Genomic DNA, 25714 nt, shown 5'->3' with positions numbered 1-25714 from the left:
GGTAGTATAGGTTGATGTTGCTGAGATTTCTGCAAAAGTATTGCCTAAAGCATTAGCTATATCTACAGGATTAGAGAGATCTTTCTCATTCCAGGAGAGGATTGGAGAAGGTATGGTAGGAAACTTACCAGACAGCTGTCTAATTTTTTTCCATATTATTTTGGGATCAGTATTTCTGTGAAAACTGGATGCAAAACAGGTCCAGGATTCTTTCTTTGCTTGCTTTTGTATGAAGCGTGCTTTTGCCCAGAAACTTAGTTTGCAATTAATTTAATTATTGGCATATTACACTACATATAAAAATATAAATAAAAAAAAGCAAGAATGAAAATAAAATGAAACTTACATATTTCTCCTGCCTTAGAAGACACTTTCTTTTTCCTATCCTCTCTCTTAACCCTTAATGTTGTAGGCATAAACCTTGTTATATCAGCACTAAGAGTCCTAATCTTTGGTTTAGCTTCAATAGTTGCTGATCGTTTCTCTTCTTCTTCTGTGATTTGGAATGCTTTTGGTCTCTGTATTAAACTGGGAGGTGCACTAAGAACATTAGGATTTGCACTGGGCAGAGGAACAGATGGACGTGGTTGACCTGCAGTTGTCATTGGAGGCAATGCAGCACTGGGAGGTGTAACTCCTGGAGGTGGTGGAATTCCTGGGTTTGTTGCTTGGGGAGGTACTCCAGGAGGACGTAACAATCTTGGAGGAGGCATACCTATATTTATTTAAAAGGTGAAAAATTAGAAGTACAACTGTATGATGTATTTATAAGAAGTTGTCAATGTTTTCCAATCATATGCATTATATAATGGAAAAACCAGTTTAATCACTGAACAAGATTATGCTATACTAAATTTAGAAATTATAATCAAAGAAATGCAATTTAGCAATTATTTGAGTCATAAGAAATGCAATTCTAGCAATTATTTGAGTCATAAGAAATGAACAGCCTATATAACATCATTAAAACATCTATAAATACTAAGCAAATATAAACCAGTAATTCTCAAGTACCAGAGTGCAATCATACCTCCAGGAGCAGAGGGGATATATTAGGATAGTAATAGTATAGAAAATGGGGATTCTAGGACATTTTTCCAATTTTACAAATAACACTAAAAATACCCTGCTTTTCCTTAAAATCATTAATTTTCTTAAAATAAACTATAAAATTGAAAAATTAAAATTATTTACATTTTTTAAGAAAATAATGTAGGTTTTAAGCATAAAATGACTAAAATGTCTGCTTTTTAAATAAATTTATTTCTTTTTCGTATTTTCTGAGGCAACAATAAATTATATGAGCTTTATTTTTTCCATATTTTCTCCATATCTTTATAAATTATTTTCATTTTTATTTGACTGTAATCTTCAATATTTTTATGTTATTTCATGGTTGAATCTATCTGGTAAAAAGACTTTAAATTCATTTATGTGAACAATTACTTTATCTCCTTTTTTCTGTTTTCATTATTTCAAATTTTTCAATTGTTCAAAATTGAAGAAATCTTCAGCAAATCTTATTCGCTAAAGATTTCTCGTAATCTGCCTTTGCTTGCCTAACTTTTTTTTGAATTTTGAATACAGACTAGTTTATATCTACAATAGGCTTCTGTATCGCCTGATAATTTATATGCATCCCATGCATTTTTCTTCTCTGCCATGAGTCTTATTAGTTCATCTGACATCCATTTAGGCTTAAATCGTGAAAGTATTTCTTAGTTGGTATGAAAAGATCAGTAGCTTTCAAGATTAATTCCTTGAATGCTTACCGTTTAGAATTTGCTGTTGGTAACATCATCAGTTGGTCCCACCATAGTATTTAAAAACTGTCTGAGACAACTGTAGTCATCTTTACAAAAGCAAAAACCCTTCCCTTTACCTTGATGGTAGTTACATTTTTTTTTTTTTTTTTTTTGGTAGTTGTTGGCGCATAGGCTTCTGTGGCCATAATGCACCTCCCAAGGTTTTTGCAGTACTTTGATCCAAGCCCGAGGCGGGAATCGAACCCGCAACCTTTGGGTTGCCAGGCAGGCACTTTTGCCACCTAGTGGTTCCTTTATCTGCAGATTCTTAACGGATGAATAATCACTGCTGATAATCAGATCAAGGGTATTACTCCCTCTAGCTGCCACTCAAACATGCTGCTTCTGTAGAAAACAATCATCCAATAAATTCACAAAAGTGTTGCTAGTGTGTGAGTGACCAACCCACAAGTTCCAGTCAATATCTGGGAAGTTAAAATCCCCTATTGACATTTGATTTATTGGCCCACTTTATTTATCAGTATAGTTGTTCATTGTACTGATCAGAGTCATTAGGCCTATAACGCACTCCTACCCTCATTTTTGCTTTTCCAGTGTTTATGTCACACCAAACTGACTCAACATTGCACTATCCACCCATGCCAAATGGATGCATTCCTTAGATTTCATGTTCCTTATGATTTTAAGATGTGTTAAAAATAACTGCCATTTGATAGTCTTACTTTTTTTAAGCATTTTATTTTATTTCATGCATATTTTTGCAAGCATATATAAAACTAACCCTTTATAATTTTTGTTTATGAATTTGTTGTTTAATGAACAATTTAAAACATCACTTTATGAATTCACTTAGCAGTCTGCTAAGTGAATGTACTTTGCTAACTGTTTCCAGTCTAATTTGTGTAGTAATTGCTGAATGCTGTCTTCTGATAACTGCTGATATTTAGTTATAATTTGCATATCTAGTTCATCAGAAAATTCAAGAATAAACGTACTACAAGGTGTCTGAAATCAATAATTTTTTTTTTTTTTTTTTTATGTTTAATTTTTCTTTGAATTCCCGAATAAATTCTTCAGATAATCTTTGAAACTCTGAAATAAATTCCCAGTTTAACTTATCTGCATGTTCTTTATTAAACACTTTAGAGATAGCTTGATGTTTAGATATCAGATTCCAGTCAATCTTTTCATGAAATTTTTTTTTAAACTTTCTCAGAATTTTTGTTCTTTAGTAATAATATTCCAATCCTTAAAATTGTCTAGCCAGTTGTTTAGAGAGGGTAGGAGCGCTAGTTCATCCCATTTTACAGTATTAGGTCATCCCATTTTACGGTATTAGGTTTAAAGGGATAGGAATTTCTTCCTTAGGAATTTTAATTTAATTATAAATTATTTTATATATATACATTCCATAGGTATAGGGTCCTTAACCTATGACACAACTGTGTGCAACCTCTGCCCTAGTAGCTGCACACGGCGTGTCTGGCAATCACGCAACACCTGAGTTATACGCTCAGTTAGGCCTGTATAGTAGGGAATGTATCCGGTGGCAATGGGTGTAAATGGCTCTCAACGTTCATGCCCAGCTTCTTGGATACATTTATCTATGATTCTCTGGGGCTAGCCGCATTTTCTGACATCTGCTGTGGCACGTTTAATTTCTTCTTTTCTATCCTCGGAGGTGCTGCAATGGGACCCAGCCTTATCCAGTAATGCCCTAACGACGCTGTTCTTGTGAGGGTTGGCTTGTGCTACAATACAAGTATATATCTGAGTTTTTGAACATATTTCCTACGAGAACATTAGGGCATTACTGGACAGGGCTGGGTCCCATTGCAGAACCTCTGAGGATAGAAAAGAAGAAATTAAATGTGCGTTTAATTAATGTCCTTGAACATGAGCTACAGGAATTCTTCGGAGCTCATACTTCGCCTTCATCTCCACCCTCACATCCAAAATAGAGTTCAGGCAAGTTGTGACAGTGGCTTCCACTGTGATTTTAATACCACTTCTCCATAAATGTAGCAAAAGCTATCAGGCTTATTTTGGTAAGAACACTACATATTTCATGTGCAGTTGAGGCAGTCAGGCAGGCAGGTGCGCACACACGCACACTATTAGGAAATTTCAGATTTTTATTTCTAATTTAAACACAGTTCATGATTTACACTAACGATACAACACTTGTTTACAAACACTAATTCACTAAAACATTTGTTGACTTTGTTCACCACTTGCTCTCTGAAACACATATTTTTTGAAATAAGAAAATGCTTGCTTGGTGTGAAACCCATTCATACATATACCAGTACAGAAGTTTCTAGAATGCTCATTATGTTTCTAGAGAAGAACTCTGCAGAAATTTTTAAAACCTTCCAGAAACACCCCAACGTTTCTTCTGCAAGTAACAAAATAATAGAACATTCTCAAATGTTGTAGAAAGCTCATGGAAGCTCTAGAAATCTCCCAAATATTCTAGGAAAAAAAAAAAAAAGAAAAAGAAATAGATAAAATAGATGGAAAAGATGATTAAACCAACTACAGGTCTTGATTTTCAATCATTAACCTAGAATATTTGAAAACTGAGGATGATGAGAACTTTTTAAGCATATATCTGAGTTTTTGAACATATTTCCTACGAGAATTTGTCAAAATTATTTCAAAGAGGAAACTGATGCCAACCAGCGTTATTTTCATTTTTCACATTAACAATAGCTTTTTTACTTTTTAATTTTTGAATTAAATCAATAAAAGAATTTCCTTGTAAAGGATTATATACATTAATATTAAGATATAATTATTCAACACCATATATAACAGATCCTGATTGTATTTCTCCACTTGCTCTCAAAACCTGTGCTCCTGAACTTACTCCTATTCTTTGCCACCTTTTTTCACTTTGTTATTCTAAAGATGTTTTTCCTTCTTCTTGGAAATTTGCTCATATCCAGCCAGTTCCTAAAAAGGGCGACAAATCCCTTCCGTCCAATTATTATCCTATTGCAATTACTTCTATTCTTTCTAAAGTAATGGAGAAATCAATTAACCGCCAACTCTTAAACTATCTAGAAACCTTCTGTCTGATCAACGATCGCCAGTATGGATTCCATCAGATAACATAAGCCAGAACATCACCAGTCAATCCACTGGTGATATTCTGGCTTATGTTACTCATTTATGGACAAATTCAATGGAAAAGTTCGGTGAAACACAAGTAGTTGCTCTTGACATCTCAAATGCTTTTGATAGTGTTTGGCATAAAGGTCTTCTAAACAAGCTTCCATCTTATGGTTTGCCAACTGTTTTTAGTAATTGGTTATCCAGTTTTCTCTCTGATCGCTCACTGAGGGTGATGGTAGATGGCTCTCTGTCCTCCTACTTCTCCACTAATGCCGGTGTCCCCCAAGGTTCAGTTCTTTCCCCCACTCTTTTCCTCTTGTGTATTAATGACCTTCTTGCATTGACTGGAAATCCTATCCATAGTTTTGCCGATGATAGCACATTGCATTCAACTTTCCATTTTGAGAAACCTTGTCCAGCTCAATCAGCTTCAACTTCTCGAATATCCGCTACCAATTCCCTAAATCCCGATCTCCAGGTAATTCTCCAGTGGGACGAAGACGACTTAACTGATTTCAGTCCTTCTAAAACTCAGTCTTGTCTTATATCTCTCAAAAAGGATTCTTCTGCTCCTATGCTTATCTTTGATGACACTCCGATTTCTAGGCAAAATGATATATCTCTTTTGGGGATTACCCTGACTTCTAATCTCTCCTGGCATAAGCACATTACAAATATAGCCTCCTCTGCATCTAAAAACTTGGTTTTCTCTTTCGCTCTTGGCATTACTTTTCTTCCAAACAGCTGTTCACTCTTTCATCATCATCATCATCATCAGCCATTTTCAATCCACTGCAGGATGACGGCCTCTCCAGCAACTTTCCAGTTCCTTCTGTTTTGAGCACTGGCCATCTATTTACTACTCAAAAACTCATGAATTTCATCTATCCATCTCCGCCTTTGTCTTCCAGGTTTTCTTCTAGTTCCTCTTGGGTACCATTCTGTTATTTTCTTAGTCCATCTGTCATCATGTCTTTGAGCTATGTGTCCTGCCCAAGACCATTTTAGTTCTTTAGTTTTGATAAGAATGTCCTTTACTTGAGTTTGCTGCCTAATCCATGTGTTTCTCTTCTTATCTAAGTCTGATTCCCAATATAATTCGTTCCATTCTTCACTGTGTAGTTCTTAGCTTCTCATCCATTCTTTTGGTGAGTGCCCAAGTTTCACTTCCATAAGTCATGGTGGGGAGTATACATTGATTCATTATTTTACGTTTCAGACAAACTGGGATATTGCTCTTCAGTATGTGACTATATTTCCGGAATGCTATCCATCCAAAATTTATTCTTCTCTTGACTTCCAGCCATTTATCATTATTACAGCTAATGACTTGTTCCAGATAAGTATATGACTCCACCTTTTCAATTACTGCTCCTTCAATCATTATTTCCCTTTCTGTGGCATACTTGTTCATCATTACTTTTGTTTTAGCCATATTCATCTTTAGTCCAAAATCCTTACTAACTGTGCATAACTGATTAAGATTTTCCTCTAATTCTTTGGAATCGTGGCTTATGACCACAATGTCATCTGCAAATCGTAAATGGTTTAGGTACTCTCCGTTCACATTGACTCCTTTCTGCAACCAGTCTAATCTTCTGAAAGCTTCCTCAAGGGTAGCAGTAAACAGCTTCGGAGATATTGTGTCTCCTTGTCGAACTCCTTTCTCGATTTTAAATTTCTTACTGTCTTTGTCTAGTCTAATAAAGGAGGTAGCATTATCATATATTTTCTTCAAAATCATAATATATGGGGTATCTATGCCTTGTCTTTCCAGTGCCCGAAACATTGCCTTATGCTGTATGGAGTCAAATGCCTTTTCATAATCCACAAATGCCAGGCATAATGGTGTTTTATATTCATTTGCTTTCTCCATTAGCTGTGATATTACGTGAAGGTGATCCATAGTTGAGAATCCTGTCCTAAAGCCAGCTTGCTCTTTCAGTTGATTCTCATCAAGTATTCTTTCTAATCTGTTAGTAATGACCCTTGTGAACAACTTGTAGATATGGGATAACAAGCTAATTGGTCTATAATTTCCAATTTCTGATTTATCTCCTTTCTTATGCAGCAAAACTATGATTGCATTATTCCACTGCTTAGGCATCACACCTTTTCTAATGCACTTTGTGAAGAGCATTGCCAGTTTTTGTGTTATGTCTCTTCCTCCCAATTTTAACAACTCTACAGTAACTTCATCTTCCCCCGGGGCTTTCCGATTCTTCATTTTCTTCAATGCATGTTCTACCTCATCAGGAAGAATATCGGGTATGTCGTATGTGTTGCTACTTTGCAATCCATGTTCCTCACTGCTGGTATCATTCCCTCGCTCCTTGTATAATTCTCTATAGTAGTCTTCTGCTATTTGAATTATGCCTTCTCTGCTGTTTATAAGTACACCGTACACCATCGCTATTCTTCAGTTTCAGTATCATTTGTCTTTCTGTATTACTGCTCATGGCTGCTGATTTAAATCCTTTGTTTTCCCTTAATGCTTGTTCTACTTTTCTTGTGTTAAATCTTCTTATGTCCTCTCTGAGTCTCTTTCTAATGGCTTTGCATAACTCAGTATACTCAATTTTCTCCCTGTCAGTTTTTCTTGCTCTTCATTTGTCGTCTTTGGTTCATCATGACAAGTGTTTCTTGACTAATTTTTTCTTCTTTGGATTTATGTTTCCCTATAGGCTTCTTGGGCTTTATCACTTTCAGAAAGTTGTAATATTCCTCGTTGATATCTTGGTCCTGAGCAGTCTGCAGAAGCTCAAACCTGTTCTTAAGTTCCAGTACATACTGCTTTTTCTCCTCCTCTGTTATTTCAAAGACCTTTGTATTATTTACTCGAGTCAGTTTTTTCCTTTCCTTTCCTACATCTATATCAAGTGTACATCTTACCATTCTGTGATCACTTCCAACATTTACCTTATTCAGGATGGTAACATCATTCACAATATATCTTCTGTTAGTGAGGATGAAGTCGATTTCATTAGTTGTTAATCCATTTGGACTCTTCCATGTCCACTTTCTGTTCACCCTTTTCTTGAAAAAAGTGTTCATTACTGACAGTCCTTGAGATTCTGCAAATTCCACAAGTCTTTCACCTCTTTTATTTCTTTCACCAATCCCAAAATTTCCTATAGTTCCTCTTTCTGCGCTGTTTTGCCTTTTTCCAACCTTAGCATTGAAGTCCCCCATAATAATAGTGTAGTGGGTTTTCTGCTCATCTAGAAGACTCTCAATTTCAGTGTACATTTCTTCAACCTCTTCATCATCATGGCTCGATGTTGGTGCATAAATCATTATAATCTTTAGCTTGTACCTCTTAGAAATCTTGAATATTAGTCTTGACACCCTTGGTGATGTACTTTTGAATTCCAAAATGTTGTTTTTAAAATCTTTATGGACCAGAAACCCAACTCCACCTTCACTCCTTTCACTGTTTCCATTGGTGTACAGCAGATTTCCACTTGATAAACTTATAAGTGATTCATTTCTTCTTTTTGTTTCAGCCAAACCGATGATATTCCAATTCACATTTTCTAATTCCTTTTCCAGCTCTAATATCCTGTCTTCACCGATGAGTGATCGTACATTATAACAGGCCAAGTTCAATTTCCGTGCATGGCAGCCTGGTCGTACCCAGAGATTCTTAGCACCCTCTGCTTCCACTCTGATCCCCTCGCTGCCGTAAGAGGGAGAGTGAAAGCTGCTGGGAACTGAGGGCCATTTGTATTGCTCTTCTGTTGTGCTCTCATTGCTGGAGGGTTTGGTCTTTTCCTCTTCACGCTGACCAGGCGTCTTGAAGAGAACCACTCTACACGTTCGTTGCCACCTAAGTGACGTAACAGGGCTTACCATCGAGAAGGTGTGCATGAGTGGATTTTAGGGAGGCAGGCCAACCGGACTTCTCCTAAATCTTCTGTAATAGAGAGATATTGGATCCATCAGTGTTTTAGGCTGAGTGTCTGATAACACACAGGATACCTGTTCCCCTCTAAGCCCCTCTTTACAAATCGCAAATCCGCCCTACCATGAAATAGTATTCCCACATCTGGAGTGGTGCCCCCAAAACCTCTCTCAGGCTTCTGGATTCCATTCAGAAGAGGGCAGTTAGGTTAATTAATGATTCATCTCTAACCGAGTCTCTCCACTCGCTTTCTCATAGACGCACTATTTCTGCTGCATGCCTCTTCTACAGATACTTCCATGGGCACTGTTCCTCTGAATTGGCTTCTATAATTCCAGGTCTCTCTTTCAAAACAGTCCGAACATGTGCCGCCACCAGCCAACATCCATTTACAGACCAACTTCAAACTCACAGAACCAACTTTTCATCTTCCTCGTTTATTCATTCAACTGCAGTTTTCTGGAACAACCTTCCTTCATACGTCTACAGAAGTTCAAGTCTAATGTCAACAAATATCTTCTTTCGTCTTCTCAACCTCCAACCCAAGCACAGTACTAAGGTTCTAATACCTCTCGTGTTTGGGGTTTTCATAAAAAAAATAAAAATAAATAACCCAACCAGAATCATGAAATGTTACTTGCATCATTTTCTTTTGCACTTTATTCAAAAGTAAATTATAATAGACATCTAAGTTAGTTCCTAATAGAATTCTATGATTTTTACTTTGAAATGAATATACATCATATTCTTCATGTTTTTAAATTTCAACTGTAAAGTTTATAGCAACTTTAAAACTCATTTGCTGTGAAATTGCTTTTTTTAAATAATATCTTTTTTATTTTCTAAGAATATCATAGGATCTAGTTCACTTATTGAATTTCTGATAAGTTTTTAATCTACCCTCAAGCTGATTCTATTCCTTGAATTTCATTAAAATTATTAAGTTCCAAAACTTAATTTTTCTTTATCATTCTAAGGGGCTCACATCTGGTGAGTATGGGCTTGGCAAACCCAGGGTCCTGAGCTGAATATCATCATTCTTCTCTTTCTTGGTGATTCCTTTCTGCTTCTGACTCCCCCCCCCCCTCTCTCTCTCAGGGTAACTCGGGAATTTTTTTTTTGGCTGGTGCAGCATAAGCCTCAGGCTTCCTTGTACCATATGGATAATAATAATAATAATAAAAGCTTTCATTGTGTTCATCATGTTTATCAGGATTATAATATGTTTCATAAGTTTTACATTTTATGAATTGAGTAAAACGTTTTCTTATTTTTCTTTTAGGAAATAATTCATTAGCATCAAGTATACTAAATATTCTAGCAAATATTTAGTCTTTCTCTTCTAACATATTTTTCTCTTTTTTAATTCCGTTCATTATAAATTCAATTAAAGTTTCTCTATTTCTTATTCTTGTATAGCCATGAAGTTGATTTTCATCACAAAAATTTTTCAATTCGCTAATACTTTTATTTTAAAAAATATGCTGAACTCTATTTTTTCTCTGTTTTCATAATATAAAATTTATTAAATTTTCTCTATTAATATCTTTTAAGTCTCTTAACAGTCATTTGACTTAATACAGAGTACATTTTCTCACTCATTTATTAGAAAAAAAATTTTTAAATAAAAATCACTTAAATTAATTTCAATATCATTAATTACATATTTTTCCATTTCACTCCCATATGTTCCCACTGACATAAAAGGTTTTCTTTTGTAAATATCGATGCAAAGTAACCATTGAGTTCATCTGAAACATCAGTTGGGGGTATCTAATACTAACCCATGCAATTACATATGGGTCCGATCTGATTTGTCCTTCTCTTCTTTGCATTTATATATATGAAAAATTCCTTAACTGCACTCTTTGCTCTCTTCTTTATTCCTTATACCGACTCTTGGCTCTCTCTGCCAGACTCGGTAAAGATACTATAGTGAAAATTATACTTCACTTAATAAAACATCTTTTTCCTTCAGAAAATGATGAACAGAATTCAACCTTGGAAGACCAACATGGGACAGAACATCAGTGTTCCGCAAATTCTTTCCAAAATAAGAAATTGCCCGACTCTAATGAGATTTTAAAAGATAAACTTGAGTGGGAAATTAATGAAATACTTTTTAAATATTAATTCTAAAAAAGTTCAAAGCCTAGAATATACAGATTGAAATCGTCTACGACTATCTCAGTACAATAGCACCATCCAGCACAGAATCCGAAAGGACGTTTACTGCCACTAATCAAATATGTACCAAAATTAGATCCAGTTTAAACGATAACACTATATGCTTATGTTTCTTAAGAGCTCACTTTATTTGGACAGGTAGTATGGATATGTAAATATAACTAAACTTTGCAGTATCAATATATATATATTTTTTGTTATTAGAATAACTGTATTTTTAATTTTTTTCAGAATATTTATTATTGCAATAAAAGTTTATTTAAAACAGGAATTCAAGTAATTACAGTACAGGAAACCCTTGATTAGTGCGGTTAATGAATCCTTGAAATATACCGCACATATTAAAACCGCACTAATCAAACTTAAGAAACAATGGGAATAATTATAATGAATCCTTGAAAATTATGAAATTGTAAAAATATATTTTTTCTTACTCAATACGTACCTATAATGCACTGCATAGTTCTTAAATTATTAAGGAATAAATTTAAAAAAAGATAGTATGATTTAAATTTTATTTTTTGCAAAAAAAACTTATCTAACTTCAATTGAACAGTGGTGGCTTTCTTCCTTTCCTCCATGATTTTGCGATAACAATCAATTTGCTTATCTAAGCCTCAACGAACGTTCATGCTTCTCTCTGCATCTGGATCAAACTCTAGTATGAGTTCTTTTGCTTTTTAAAGTGTATTAAATAGTTCAAGTTTTTTGAATGAAATTTCTTTGGGAGCAAATTGCTTTTCTTCTGCTTCATTTTCGTCTTCTTCCTCGTATGCATGTTGATGCTCAATTTCAAGATCGTCGTTACTTAAGTCTTTTGAATGCGATTCCAATAATTCTCTAACGTTTTCTGAATCTACTTCCTCAAAGCCGAGGTCTTTTCCAATTGTAGTAATTTCATCAATAACTTTGTTGACAGGATTAATGAAACCGCAAAAATCATTTGCGCATTCAGGCAAAAGATTCTGCCAGACAGCTCTCATGCAGCTGTTCGTCATTTCTTCCCACGATTTGTGTATGTTCTCAACTGCTTCTTTAATATCATAATATTAAAGAAGTTTAATGTTAATAATAAAAGAATAAAAGAATATGAGTTACCCGAGCAAATTTCAACTTCAGAGTGGTATGGGGTGCTGCTGTCGAGCATTTTGGAGTCGATTCCCATTCATTTAAGTTAGAAGACCCTGGTGAGTGCGTGTCACGTATTTGCCGCTTTAGGCACCATTGTGAGTTGCCAAGCACCGCAAGAAAAAAACAGCGCACTAATCAAATTTGATAACGCATATGTTAAGGGGATAGTATCAAAAAAATTTTTCGCACTAATTAAAACCGCATTGTTCAAAACCGCATTAATCAAGGGTTTCCTGTACTTGTTTTTTCCTTACTTTATTGCACCTAACTGTCAAAAACAAATGTTTGTTTTTGGAATACCAGTGTCATAAATTAAAAAATACCGAAATACCGGTATTAAGATTTTTACCGATATTGTAAGCCCTAGTAGTAGTATATTTTTAATATTACTTATATTTTTAAAATGAATTCATTTTTTCTCAATTTTTAAATAGAAGATCATTCTAAGTTGTCATTTTCTATGATTATATATAGTTGACAAAAATTTCATTTTGCATTCACAATGAGATACTGTAATGAGATAATTGTTTGCACATTCTTTACGTACTGTATGATATCTTTCAACCCTTGAATATTTTATAAATTGTGAAACAGTTTTTGTTTTTTACATTTTTTGCATATCTTTTTCCCTTTAATTTCCATAATGTTTCTGAAAATAATTTTTGCACTTCTCTTTCACATAAAATAACTTCCTTGTTGAGTGATGTTTTAGATTTATAATAATCTTTTTGATATGCTTTATTACAATCTCTACAATATGGATAAGATAAAAAAAAACTTCAATTTTTTTCTTTCTCACATTTCTTGTACAACTTTATTTTCATTTATAAAAACAGTTTTTTCAAATATTTAAATTATATTTTAAAAATACTTGGAAAAATTATTTGAAAAAAATTGTTTAAACAATTCCAATCCATTCCATTCAAAAAATTACAAGACTTAGATCTTAATGTATATTGTCCAATTAAAAAAATTGAAATAATAAAAACAGAAAAAGGAGATAAAGTAATTGTTCACATAAATGAATTTAAAGCATTTTTACTGGACAGATTCAACCACAAAAAAAAAAAAAAAAAAAAAAAAAAAACATAAAAATATTGAAGATTACAATAAAATAAAAATGACACTAATTTATAAAGGTATGAAAGAAGTGGGGAAAAAAAAAATAGTTCATATAATTTATTTCGATGCAGAAAATATGAAAAAGAAATTAATTTATTAAAAAGGGAGACTTTTTAGTCATTTTTTGATTAAACGTACATTATTTTCTTAAAATATAAATCATTTTAATTTTTCAATTTTTGTAATTTATTTTAGGAAAATTAACAATTTTAAGGGAAGGAGGGGTGATCTTTTGCATTTGTAGAAGTGTATGTTGTCCCAGAATCCCTATTTTCTATACTACTCTCCATCTCCAACAACAAGCCAAAAAAATGGAAATTACAAGAAAATAATTAGTTAGATACAAACACATTTTATACAATGAACCAATATGATAGATCAGAGAAATTAAATACCTAGAAAATTCCAAAAAAATTAAAGACTAGCAATTAATTAAAAAAATTAAATGCTAGCTTATACTTCTCCTACTCTCTTAAGAGTAGGAGAAGTATAAGCTAGCATTTTTGTACACATATGGAAAGAATAAATTTACTATATTTACAGGTATATAAGGTGTAAAATAGAAACATGAACTGTGAACACTGGCAAAGGAGAAGAGACAAACCTTAAAATGGCAGCGGAACGCATCACTGGGAATGGCTAAGGAAACTGGAAAGAGAATAGGGTAGAGAATATGACTGAAGATTGTAATGAACTAACAAAGTCACAGGTAAGTGGCCTAGAAGACCAAGGAGATGGTAGAAAGATGATGAGGGTGATGGAAGCAGACAACAGCCTAACAGATTAAGTCCAAGGGATCAGGCATATTGGATCAGGAAGTCAGTGCTCCAATGGAGCTGGTGGCAACATTGCCACTACTACAAAACCACCAATACTAATGCTGATGCACTATATCCAGTACAGTCCGCCTACATTAATAATCAATAGATTCCAATTCCATGAGTAATGAACTCTTACTAATTTCTGTTTTAAAGTCAACTGTTTCTAAAAAGATTAGAGCAAGAAAATTCCCACACCTACAGAACAAGACCGATTACCACAATATAGAATAAAATAAATATATTTTATGTTTATACAATCAGATGAGCACAAAGTAAGAAGGGTTTATAGGAAGGCTTTCCAGTTCTTTCCTCAAGAAATAAATGTTTTATACACTTTGTAAAGACAAAGGAGTGTGCAATAATCAAATAATGACCATTGTACAATGGTGATAAAAACCACACAACATACCAGGAGGTGGTCCAGGGGGTAATCTGAGTGGCGGGGCACCTACACGTGGAGGTAATCCAGGTGGTGGTCCAGGAGGAAGGCCAGGTCTTCCAGGTGGGGGCGGAGGAACTCCAGGTGGTAAAAGCCTTGGTGGTGGAGGAAGTCCTGGTCTCAGTGGAGGTGGTCGGAACATGAGGGGTGGTGGTCCAGGAGGAGGACCTATAGTATATAAAAAAATTTGATTTATTGTAGATAGTTACCTTATATCGACTAATTGTATAGTTATCATCTCCTAAGCAAGCAAGGTTATGTAAATAGCACAATCTCATTGCTCATTTTTACATGAACAGAACACAATTTATGAATACAAGTATTTCTCATAAATTTTTTTCTTCTAAATCATTTTTCTTCATTTTCATAACAGTTTTTTTTTTCTATTTCGTGACCTAAATTAATTTGTTGGACAATTTTCAGGCTACAATATTTAGAAGTTTAAAGTTAGTTTCTCCCCACCCTGTGTACTGCTGTAAGCAGAGCACAAATTTGGGTGCCAGGTTGCCCAAAATTTTTGAAATGTTACCTAATAATTTGAGCTGTATTGTTCTGTAGTTTTTCCCTGTCTTCACACTAACCATTTTGAAATATGCACTTCGTCCAATTTCTAGAGTATTAACTGCAGAATACTACAGATGCTAAACTACTGGCAGTGCTCATGAATTATACTGATTGAAGGAACAGTTACTTAATGAAAAATAATAGGTGTCATAAGGAGATTCAGCTTTTGTTATGATAGTCTGAAAACAACAAAGATTTGTTCTGTTTTTGTTATACAGTACATTTGATAAACTAAGTTTGTAACTGGTTCTGTTGTAATTTTTCTCTGCTACGTAAAATGTATATTATTAATTAGTCAAAATCTGCAAAAGTGATAGAGAAGTAATCATAAACAGTATTTGCAAATGCAACCTGGAGTACCTGCTTACAGTTTCTGTGTATTTGTAAGCATTGTCAAACTTGTGTATATTGCAAATGCTTCAAAAATTTGAATATTTATTCATTTGCTGTCAATGTAAATTTTCCTTCAGAATAGTTTCTAGTATTCCACCTGTTTCACTAATTGTGCACAATTTTTGAGAAGCACGAAGAACTTGAGTACACATCTGTCAGATGAATATACTCCTTATATTCTGCTTTTTTTAATGAAAATATGAGGATCATTTTCTAAGTAGTAAAAACACTGTCATTATTTCAAAAAATACAATACTTATGTGAAATTCAAGATACGTATTTTTAATTTATGCAATTTAATTTCAGATTATGCTATTATACTGTGTGAGTAGCTATAAGAAATTCGAAGATATAGCCCAGTGGTCATCAACCTGGTCCCTACCGCCCACTAGTGGGCGATTCAAGCTTTCGTGGTGGGTGGTGGGGTTTTTTGTCCATTGTTACAAATTTTGTTCTTCCTCCATATATCGAATACATTGCTAACAACTTCGCGAGTTTGACTTTTTAAAATATGCTTTTACAATTTACTTTTCAATTCCATCTCTAAACTTTGAATATAGATCTTCGAGCTGTACCTCTTTCATGGTGGGGGGGGCAGTAAGTGGTTAGATTTGTGAGAGTAAGCACGCGTCCATGGCTTGGAACGAGTTGATAAATTGTGCAACAAATTGTGAAACCATGTCTCAAAAAAAGAAATACGCTTGTTGCAATTTACCACAGTATCTGAAGATGGGTTTCATTGAATCTGTTACAAATAATGTGTTTACTGTGCCACAAGACATTATCCAATGAAGCAAAGAAGCCAAGTCGATTGCGAGAACATCTTGCTACAAAGCATTCAAAAGTTAAAGATAAGCCCATTGAATACAGTAAACCCCCGCTATTCGCGAGGGTTACGTTCCTGAGAAATGCCGCGAATACCGAAAACGCGAATACTGAGTTATGGCTCCCATAGTAATAAAGGGGTTCCGTACCAAAGTATGAAATATATAAGAAAAACTAGTCAAAAATTTTATCAATGTATGTATTATATGTACCTTCATAATATGACTATGCACATAGACAGTACATAGTGAAATGCAAGCATATGGCATCGAAATGAAAATGAGAAACAATTTAATATTAAATGTAATATTTATTAGAAATTTCAAACAAATTTTTCTAACCAGTGCCTTTGCTAGCTAAAAAAACTTATCCCGTCAGTGCTATCACCAGTTTCGCTAAAGTGTTGATAAAGGAATTTTGCCTTTTCATGAATTATGAAACTTTACGGAATTTTATTTTGAGTTCGATCTTCTATCCACAGATTTAAAGCTTTTTCTATTTTTTCTAATTTAACATCACGAGTTACAGAGCAAATTTGTGAAGCAATTAGCGCGTTTTCACGGACACTACGGCGGATTTTTTCTTCCGATTTCTTGTTTGATCGTACCCGTTGACTCATTGATTTTATAATGTTTTGCCACTGAGGAGACACTTTCACCATTAGAAATTTTGTCTAATAACAATTTTATTCGCTAATGTCATCACCTTCTTTGATCTTTTCACATTTCCCTTGTTATTCGTAGCCATATTTTTGTACGAGTTAGAACTTGTCCACAATAAAGTCACTTTCTTCCATTAACACACTCGAAAAAGTCTGTTTTACACTGCAAAAGGTAGATTTATCACTTTTGTAAGCATAACAATTTATAAATTTATTCAATTTATAAGCATATAAATTAAAAGCAAACGACGAGACCGTCCATGACAAGCGCGTAACATATACTGAACAAGGATTAGCGAGAAACATCCACGCTCGCGATTTTGTCACCCCTCTCCCCCCACTCACTGAGCGCTGTTTTGACCGGGAAAGATAATTTTAGCCACGCCCATGTTTTTTTATGGCAGAAAATGTTCAAGGCGCTTTAAAATTCACATTTTTTTAGGTTTCATTCGGAAATATATTAATAGAGATATAGATATCGCGAATACAGATACCGCGAATAGCGGGGGTTTACTGTATTTTCAAGAAATGTATAAAATATTTCAAAATCGTTCAACAATAACTGCATCATTTAAGTTGAAAAAACAACATGCAAAGAACGAAGATGGATTAACTGCAGCTTAGCGTATCACAATTAATTGCAAAAAGTGGCAAAAGCCATAATATTGGAGAAACTTTGATAATACCCTCTATCAAAGAATTTATCTCAACAGTAATGCATCAGGATATACCTGAAGTTTTAAAAACATTACCCCTTAGCGATAGCACAGTAAAGCGACACATTGACGAAATGGTGGTTAGTGTTGAAAATAAACTTATAGGTATTTCCAAAACTCTTCATTTCCATACAGTTGGACAAATCTACCATTGCAGATAATAATGCTCTATTGATGACATATGTACGGTACCTTGATGAAAACAATACATTGCAAGAAGAAATCATACTTTGCAAAAAATGATATACCCTTGAACAATTTTGTTGCATGCACTACTGTTGGAGCACCATCAATGGTAGGTCGCTATCGTGGATTTGTTGCTTATTTGAAGGAAGTGCCAAACGTTTTGTGTATTCACTGTGAGGTGCATAGACAACATCTTTTAGAAAAACATTTAAGTACATGTCTCCATTCATCATTAAGTATATGTATATAAAGTGCTTAGCATCATAATACATAGTCATAATACTATATCATAATACTATATACATAGTCTAAATTTGTTCGCAGCTTGAGGCTCTAGCCCTAAATGCACCTTAGTCTAAATACATCATTAAGTATAATTATTAGAACTGTAAATAAGATCAAATCTAATGCCAAAGATGATAGAATGTTTCGACAGCTGTGCCAGGACAATAATGAGCAATTTATTAGGTTACTTTTACACACAGAAGTTCAATGGCTCTCAAAGGGTACATGCTTGTCTCATTTTGTAGCATTATACGATAATGTCATACAGTTTTTTTGAAAGTAATAATGAGGATGGTCTCTGTCAACAATTAAAAACAGTAAAGAATGATGCCTTTTATTTGGCAGACATTTTCAAGAGATTTAATGAAATTAATTTGCAGCTTCAAGGAGCCAATATAACTCTTATCAGTTGCAAAAATATTGTGTCATTATTTACTTGATCTTCTCCATCATAATATTTTGAAGAGAGAATTTAATCAGTTTCCCGAATTGTCACCTATAAAAGATGATGTAACTCCAGAGGAGATTGAAAGGTTCAGTAGCCACCTCAACGAACTTAAATTGGATATGGAAAAACGATTTAAAGATATTTTGAACTTGAAGGTTAAGGCTGGATGATAAAACCTTTTTCTGCAAATTTTGCTGAGGTTGATATAACTTGCCAAGAAGAACTATTAGAATTTAAATATGATAAAGAGAGCAAATATAATTTGCAAATATAATTTCGATAGTGGTGGATACAAAAAACTCTGGCACAATAAAAAAAAATGCCTGCGTTATATCCAAATATATGAAAAATGATATTTAATTTATTGATACCTTTCCCTACCTCATATCTTGTAGAATCAAGCTTTAGTGCTGTTAATCATATTATTACCAAACAAAGAAACCGTCTGAATATCACCGAAAGAGAAGACCTTCGTTTGTTCCTTGCGAAAATCGAACCAGATATCAAATATTTAGTCTCGCAGCATTAGCCTCAAGGATCTCATTAATCATTAATTAAAGTAACTTCAATAAACTTTGTTTTCACATTTAACTTTCTTTTTCTTCGATTTAAGCAACTCCCGCACTAGTAGGCACTGTATCGATGGAGATGCAGAAATTCATTAAATTTAAATCATCTATGTATAAACAGACAAAGTATAAATAAAAAAATAAATTTAATTTTTTACATATTTTTTACAAACCCCCACCCCCCCTGTAAAAATTACTTTGCACTTGCGCTAAATTGAGTTACTGCAGCACCGGTAAGGAAATTTTACCATCAACAAAGATACTTTGTTGATGCCCAATAATCCAGTTATACCCAATAATCCTGGGTATAACCTTCATGCACAAGTACATGGTGGGTGACCACCCAGGTGTGAACCAACGTAAGCAGGGGTCGAGGTGTGGCGCCCACACCACATGGAGGAACGCCGCCCCTCTATGTTACCAGGCAGTACTAAGTGGTAGATGACTCTCATCAACCGGTGAAATACCACCACTTTGCTTATTGGAGGCTGGAAGTGGTGGAACCCATGTTTAGTCTCTAGGTCTAAGTTCCGGCCAACAATTCCCTATCTCTTCCATCATGCAGTATGATTGATGACTTTTGAGGTTATGATGAATGTCGTGGCGAGATCCAATATTCCTTACATTTCGAGGGTACAGCTCTAAAACGGTGTTCGCAGGCCGGCCGCTAGTTAGTACACCGGACTGAACCTATTGGTAACTCTCTAGGAAGCTTCCGGATCAGCTAGTGTATAATCTTGCTACCTCTACTCTGCCAGATAGTGACTGGAGGGAGTCCGAGTAGTGTGTATGTGGGGAGCATTGTCGAAGCCACGTTATGTCAAGGATCTGGGTATATTCTTACCACATGTACGCCATATCCAAAAATTTCATTACTTCATACAGCATGTCCCACCCACTTTTTCTTACTATTCAATACACCACGAATTGTCAAAATAATAGAGCAAGCTTATCTGCGAAAAGATCTAAACCACCCAAGGACTTCCTAATTCATTTCACAAATATACGTGGTCTCAATTCTAATCTCAACGATGTCCATTTCCACTTGCAGTCTTCCAAACCCCATGTACTTTTTCTGACTGAATCTCAGTTATCAGTTGATTCAACTACTGCTCATCTCAGATGTCCAAATTATTTGCTGTATGATTCCTTTCGCCTCAAAGGTGGTACTTGTGCATATGTCCGTTCTGATATTCCCTGTCAGAGACTTGGCAATTTGGAATCTCCTGTCTTTGATCTTCTCTGGCTTAAAATCTCTCTACCCCATTGTGTAAAATTCATCTGTTGTCTCTACCGTTCTCCCAACTCCACTAATCACTTGGAGCTCTTTGACTTCCTCTCTTTGCAACTTGACTTTCTCCAGTCCAACTTTCCTAACAGTGAGGTAATTTTCCTAGGTGATTTTAACGTTCACAACTCCAGCTGGCTTCCGTTTTCTAGTCACACCGACCCAGCAGGTCGAGATGCTGAGGCTTTTGCAATTACTAATGACCTAGCACAGATTGTTCATTTACCTACAAGAATACCGGACAATCCTAATCATACAGCCAATACGCTTGATCTTTTTCTCACAAACAACCCTTCTAAGTACAAGGTTGAAGTGACAGGTCCTTTAGGCACTTCAGATCACAACTTGGTGATTGCCTCTTCTCCAATGGAACCTTTATCTCATGGCTATTCCCAACCTCATATTGTTTGGCATTACAAGAATGCAAAATGGGATGACCTGAGAGACTTCTTTTCTTCTTTTCCTTGGTCTGATTACTGTTTCAAAACTTCTGATGTCAACGTTTGCTCAGATCGTGTCAGTGAAATTATTCTTGCAGGAATGGAATCCTTTATCCCACACTCCACTTTAAAATCTCGTCCTTTATCTAAACCTTGGTTTTCCAATAAATGTGCTAAGGCTGTCCAAGAGAAGAACGTTGCATACCGTAATTGGCTTGTTTCTAATTCTTCAGTTTCATTTTCTGCCTACACCAAAGCTCGCAACAATTGTAAAGCAGTTATTAATCAGTCCAAACTAGAGTTTGAACAGGCTAAGAGCAGAAAACTTGCTTCTTGCCCTAATGGTAGCCAAGCATTCTGGTCTCTTGCCAAAGCTATTGGCCGCAACTTTTGCCCATCTCTGCTCCCACCTCTGTCCAAACCAGATGGTTCTGTTGTCACTTCAGCCAAGGATAAAGCTGACCTGCTAGCATCCCATTTTTCTTCCAGCTCATGTATTAATGATCTTGGTAAAACACCTCCCACCATTCCTAACACGCTCCATTCAATGCCTCCTGTGGTCTTCCATCAAAAGGATATCAGAAGGATTTTGATGAATCTTGATGCTAAGAAAGCTCCAGGTCCTGAAGGTATTTCTCCACTTGTTCTCAAAACCTGTGCTCCTGAACTTACTCCTATTCTTTGCCGCCTTTTTTCACTTTCTTATTCGAAAGGTGTTTTTCCTTCTGCTTGGAAATTTGCTCATATCCAGCCAGTTCCTAAAAAGGGTGACAAATCCCTCCCATCCAATTATCGTCCCATTGCAATTACTTCTACTCTTTCTAAAGTAATGGAGAAATCAATTAGCCGCCAACTCTTAAACTACTTAGAAGCCTTCCGTCTGATCAACGATCGCCAGTATGGATTCCGTCAGTGTCGATCCACTGGTGATATTCTGGCTTATGTTACCCATTTATGGACTAATTCAATGGAAAGGTTCGGTGAAACACAAGTAGTTGCTCTTCACATCTCAAAGGCTTTTGATCGTGTTTGGCATAAAGATCTTCTAAACAAGCTTCCATCTTATGGTTTGCCAACTGTTTTTTTGTAATTGGTTATCCAGTTTTCTCTCTGATAGCTCACCGAGGGTGATGGTAGATGCTTTCTGTCTTCTGACTTCTCAGTAATGCTGGTGTCCCCCAAGGTTCAGTTCTTTCCCCCACTCTTTTTCTCTTGTATATTAATGACCTTCTTCCATTGATTGGAAATCCTTTCCATAGTTTTGCCGATGATAGCACATTGCATTCAACTTTCCATTTTGAGAAACCTTGTCCAGCTCAATCAGCTTCAAGTTCTCGAAAATCTGCTGCCAATTCCTTAAATGCCGATCTTCAGGTAATTCTCCAGTGGGGCAAAGACAACTTAGTTGATTTCAACCCTTCTAAAACTCAATCTTGTCTTATATCTCGCAAAAAGGATTCTTCTGCTCCTATGCTTATCTTTAGTGACACTCCGATTTCTAGGCAAAATGATATATCTCTTTTGGGGATTACCCTGACTTCTAATCTCTCTTGGCACAAGCACATTACAAATATTGCTTCCTCTGCATCTAAAAAACTTGGTTTTCTCTTTCGCTTTCGGCGTTACTTTTCTCCCAAACAGCTGCTCACTCTATATAAATCGCAAATCCGCCCTGCCATGGAATATTGTTCCCACATCTGGGGTGGTGCCCCCAAAACCTCTCTCAGGCTTCTTGATTCCATTCAGAAGAGGGCAGTTAGGTTAATTAATGATTCATCTCTAACAGAGTCTCTCCACTCGCTTTCTCATAGATGCACTGTTTCTGCTGCATGCCTCTTCTACAGATACTTCCATGGGCACTGTTCTTCTGAATTGGCTTCTATAATTCCCGCTCTCTCTTTCAAAACAGTCCGAACACGTGCCGCCACCAGCCAACATCCATTTACTGTCCAACTTCAAACCCATAGAACCAACTTTTCATCTTCCTCATTTATTCATTCAACTGCCGTTTTCTGGAACAACCTTCCTTCATACGTATTTCCTGAAAATTACAATCTACAGAAGTTCAAGTCCAATATCAACAAATATCTTCTTTCGTCTTCTCAACCTCCAACCCAAGCACGGTACTAAGTACTATAGGTTATAATACCTCTCGTGTTTGGGGTTCTCATAAAAAAAAAAAAAAAAAAAAAAAATACAAAAGTGGATGGTAGGTATTAAAAGGTTGAAGATCCCTGATATAGACAAACAAATTAAAAATTCAGTAAGCATTTTTTTCTTTTTAACTAAAAATACTAAATAATTAAAGAATCAAACTTTTAAACAAAAACAGTGAGGTTCATTAGAAACTTTAAAATAGTGTCTCCCATAGACCACACAGTTGTCCTCTAACAATGCAAAGTTTTAAAAAGCTAGCTGCAGCAACACTGCCATTAATTCCCTGAACAGTAACATACCACCTTTAGTTTTGAATCATTTCCCCCCCCCCACTTAGTGGTTCTTTAAATCTGGGATACAGGGAGGATAATGTAATACTTCCCAGGCTTACTGTTGCACAATACAGCAAGTTGCTACATTGTTGTGCAGAATAATGTTCTTCTCTCTACTTGAAAAGGTCGTATAAATCTTGGACAGGACACCATGTACCTTCCTAAACCCCTGTTGTTTACACTGCACGAGAATTTTAACATAAAATTGAATCATAACATCTAAGTCTTTTTTGGTCTTCAAAAACTTCTTTTAACTCCTCTCCCTTAGCTTACATGTGACTCCAGGATTTCTGTTTCCCACATGCATAACATAACCCTACATTCAGAAGTATTAAACCTTGGCTGACATTTTTTCAAACAATAGATATTACTGATTCTTTTTGAAGCAATATGACCCGAATAAAATTGTTAACCACAATTTCCACCTTAAAATCATCAGAAACTTTGAAAGCTTTCTCTGGATACCTTCATCAATATCATTTATAAAAATTAGAAATAAGAAGGGGATCCAACACTGAGCTCTGAGGAGGGCCCACAAAAGACTGACCATTTATGGCAACCCCTGAATCCTATCTTTCAGTCATCCTGAAATCCAGCGTAAGATCTTACCAGAAACTAGCAACCTCGTCTAGTTTATATAGCAAACATTCCATGAGGGACAGTATCAAAGGTTTTATGACTAAAGTCTATATACAGGGTGTCCAAAAAAAAATGTATACACACTTTATCAGCCCATAACTCAGTAACCTTTTTTCTTTTTTCAGTTACAAGTTGGTGGTAATTTTTTTTTTATTTTATTTTATTTTTTGTTAGTTGTTGGTGCATCGGCTTCTGTGGCCATAACGCACCTCCCAAAGTTTTTGCATTTTACTCTGATCCAAGCCAGAGGCGGGATTCGAACCCGCGACCTTTGGGTTGCCAGGCAGGCACTTTACCCACCTGGCTAGCCTGGTCGGCTTGGTGGTAATAATGGAGAAGACCAGACTTACATTTGAACAGCAGAAATTTGTGTTGAAGTAGTATTGGAAGTCGGAAAATATCAATGAAAGCCAGAGACAGTTTAGGAGTGAATACCACACTGAACCACTGTGTCTCACAATTTTGCATATTCATGATAAGTTTGAAGCGGATGACATTGTGCAAAATGTATACAATCAACAATCAGGAAGACCTCGCACATTCATGAGCCCACAAGATCCCAAGAGAAGCTGGAACTTTTCCAACTAACACCAAGGAAATCTGTCCAACAAGCTGCTCATGAAACGGCAATTCCCAAATCCAGTGTAAATAACATTTTGAAGTGTGCAAAATGCACTTGCTCCATGAATCAATCATCCCATACATTCGTGAGCTATTTGAGGATGACAATGAATTTTATTTTCAATAGGATGGGGCACTCCCCCATTTTCGTCACAATGTTAGGGCTTATCTGGATGAAACTTTCCCAAACAGATAGATTGGATGAAGAGACAGTATTGAGTTCCCTCGGCATTCCTCAGATGTAATGCCATTGGATTTTTATTTATGAGGATAACCAAAAGATAAAGTTTATGCCACAAAACCAGCAACAATCACTGAATTACAGCAAGCTATTGAAGTAGAATGTGCAGCAATATCAAGAGATATCTTAGATGATATATGCAATTCAGTTTCTCGATGATGTCAACAATGATATTAAGAGATTTACTAACGATATTAAGAGTAGGAGACTGGCGGAATTACTTAACAAGTACAGGTCACTGTTGAAAAAAAGCCATGAATTAGCATTGAATTTGAAAGTGTCTGCAATTCTGTCCAGACACGATAGGAGGGAGTATATGATGAGAGCCCTGTCGATCTATTCGGCTCTGGAAAGACTGTGCAAGGCTCAAGGGGTAGAATTTTTTTCAGCCTGGTCTGTACTTGTTAACAGGAGAGACTGCTTCTACAAGGATGGAATACACTTAAATAGAAAGGGTGCAAGAATGTTTGCTGATGCTATCGAGGCAGTGTTAGGTGGGTCGAAAAACTGCTAGAATGGGGGGGATACAAGGACTAATAGATTAACAGTAGCCACTGGCAGTGATTCTTGCACTGCTTCTATTGGAATGAGCAGCAGCCTGGAAAATAAGATGCAGGATATTTCAGAAACTGCTTTGAATCATTGGCGTACAAGTAAACACACGGGTTGTGTTAGGGTAGCTAAGAAAAAGAACAGGTGCATGTATACTTACATGTACACCAATGCTAGGAGTTTAGTAAATAAATTTGATGAATTTGAGGTATTGCTCAAAACATCAAAGGCAGATATTGTGGGGATTTCAGAGACGTGGTGTCACACAGATATAAGGAATGCAGAACTGGAATTTGGGGAGTACAAT

The 25714-nt window shown here is 35.5% G+C and overlaps 1 protein-coding gene across 1 annotated transcript in view; it reads right to left on the bottom strand.

Moving 5' to 3' along the window:
• Positions 1-25714, bottom strand: part of LOC150076369 (uncharacterized) — a 265264-nt gene that overhangs the window by 15181 nt on the left and 224369 nt on the right. The window contains exons 12-13 of the mRNA XM_090388089.1: positions 14461-14658; positions 347-715 (exon numbers count right to left, since the gene is read on the bottom strand). Coding sequence (XP_090244215.1) covers positions 347-715; positions 14461-14658 — 567 coding nt within the window. The remainder of the gene's footprint in view (positions 1-346; positions 716-14460; positions 14659-25714) is intronic.

The sequence above is a fragment of the Mastigoproctus giganteus genome, chromosome 13 (genome assembly GCF_048544385.1).
Source record: "Mastigoproctus giganteus isolate SK-2022 chromosome 13, ASM4854438v1, whole genome shotgun sequence".
NCBI classification, from domain to species: domain Eukaryota; kingdom Metazoa; phylum Arthropoda; class Arachnida; order Uropygi; family Thelyphonidae; genus Mastigoproctus; species Mastigoproctus giganteus.
The sequence above is the reverse complement of the archived record's forward strand: the minus strand, read 5'-3'. Positions and strand labels throughout refer to the sequence as shown.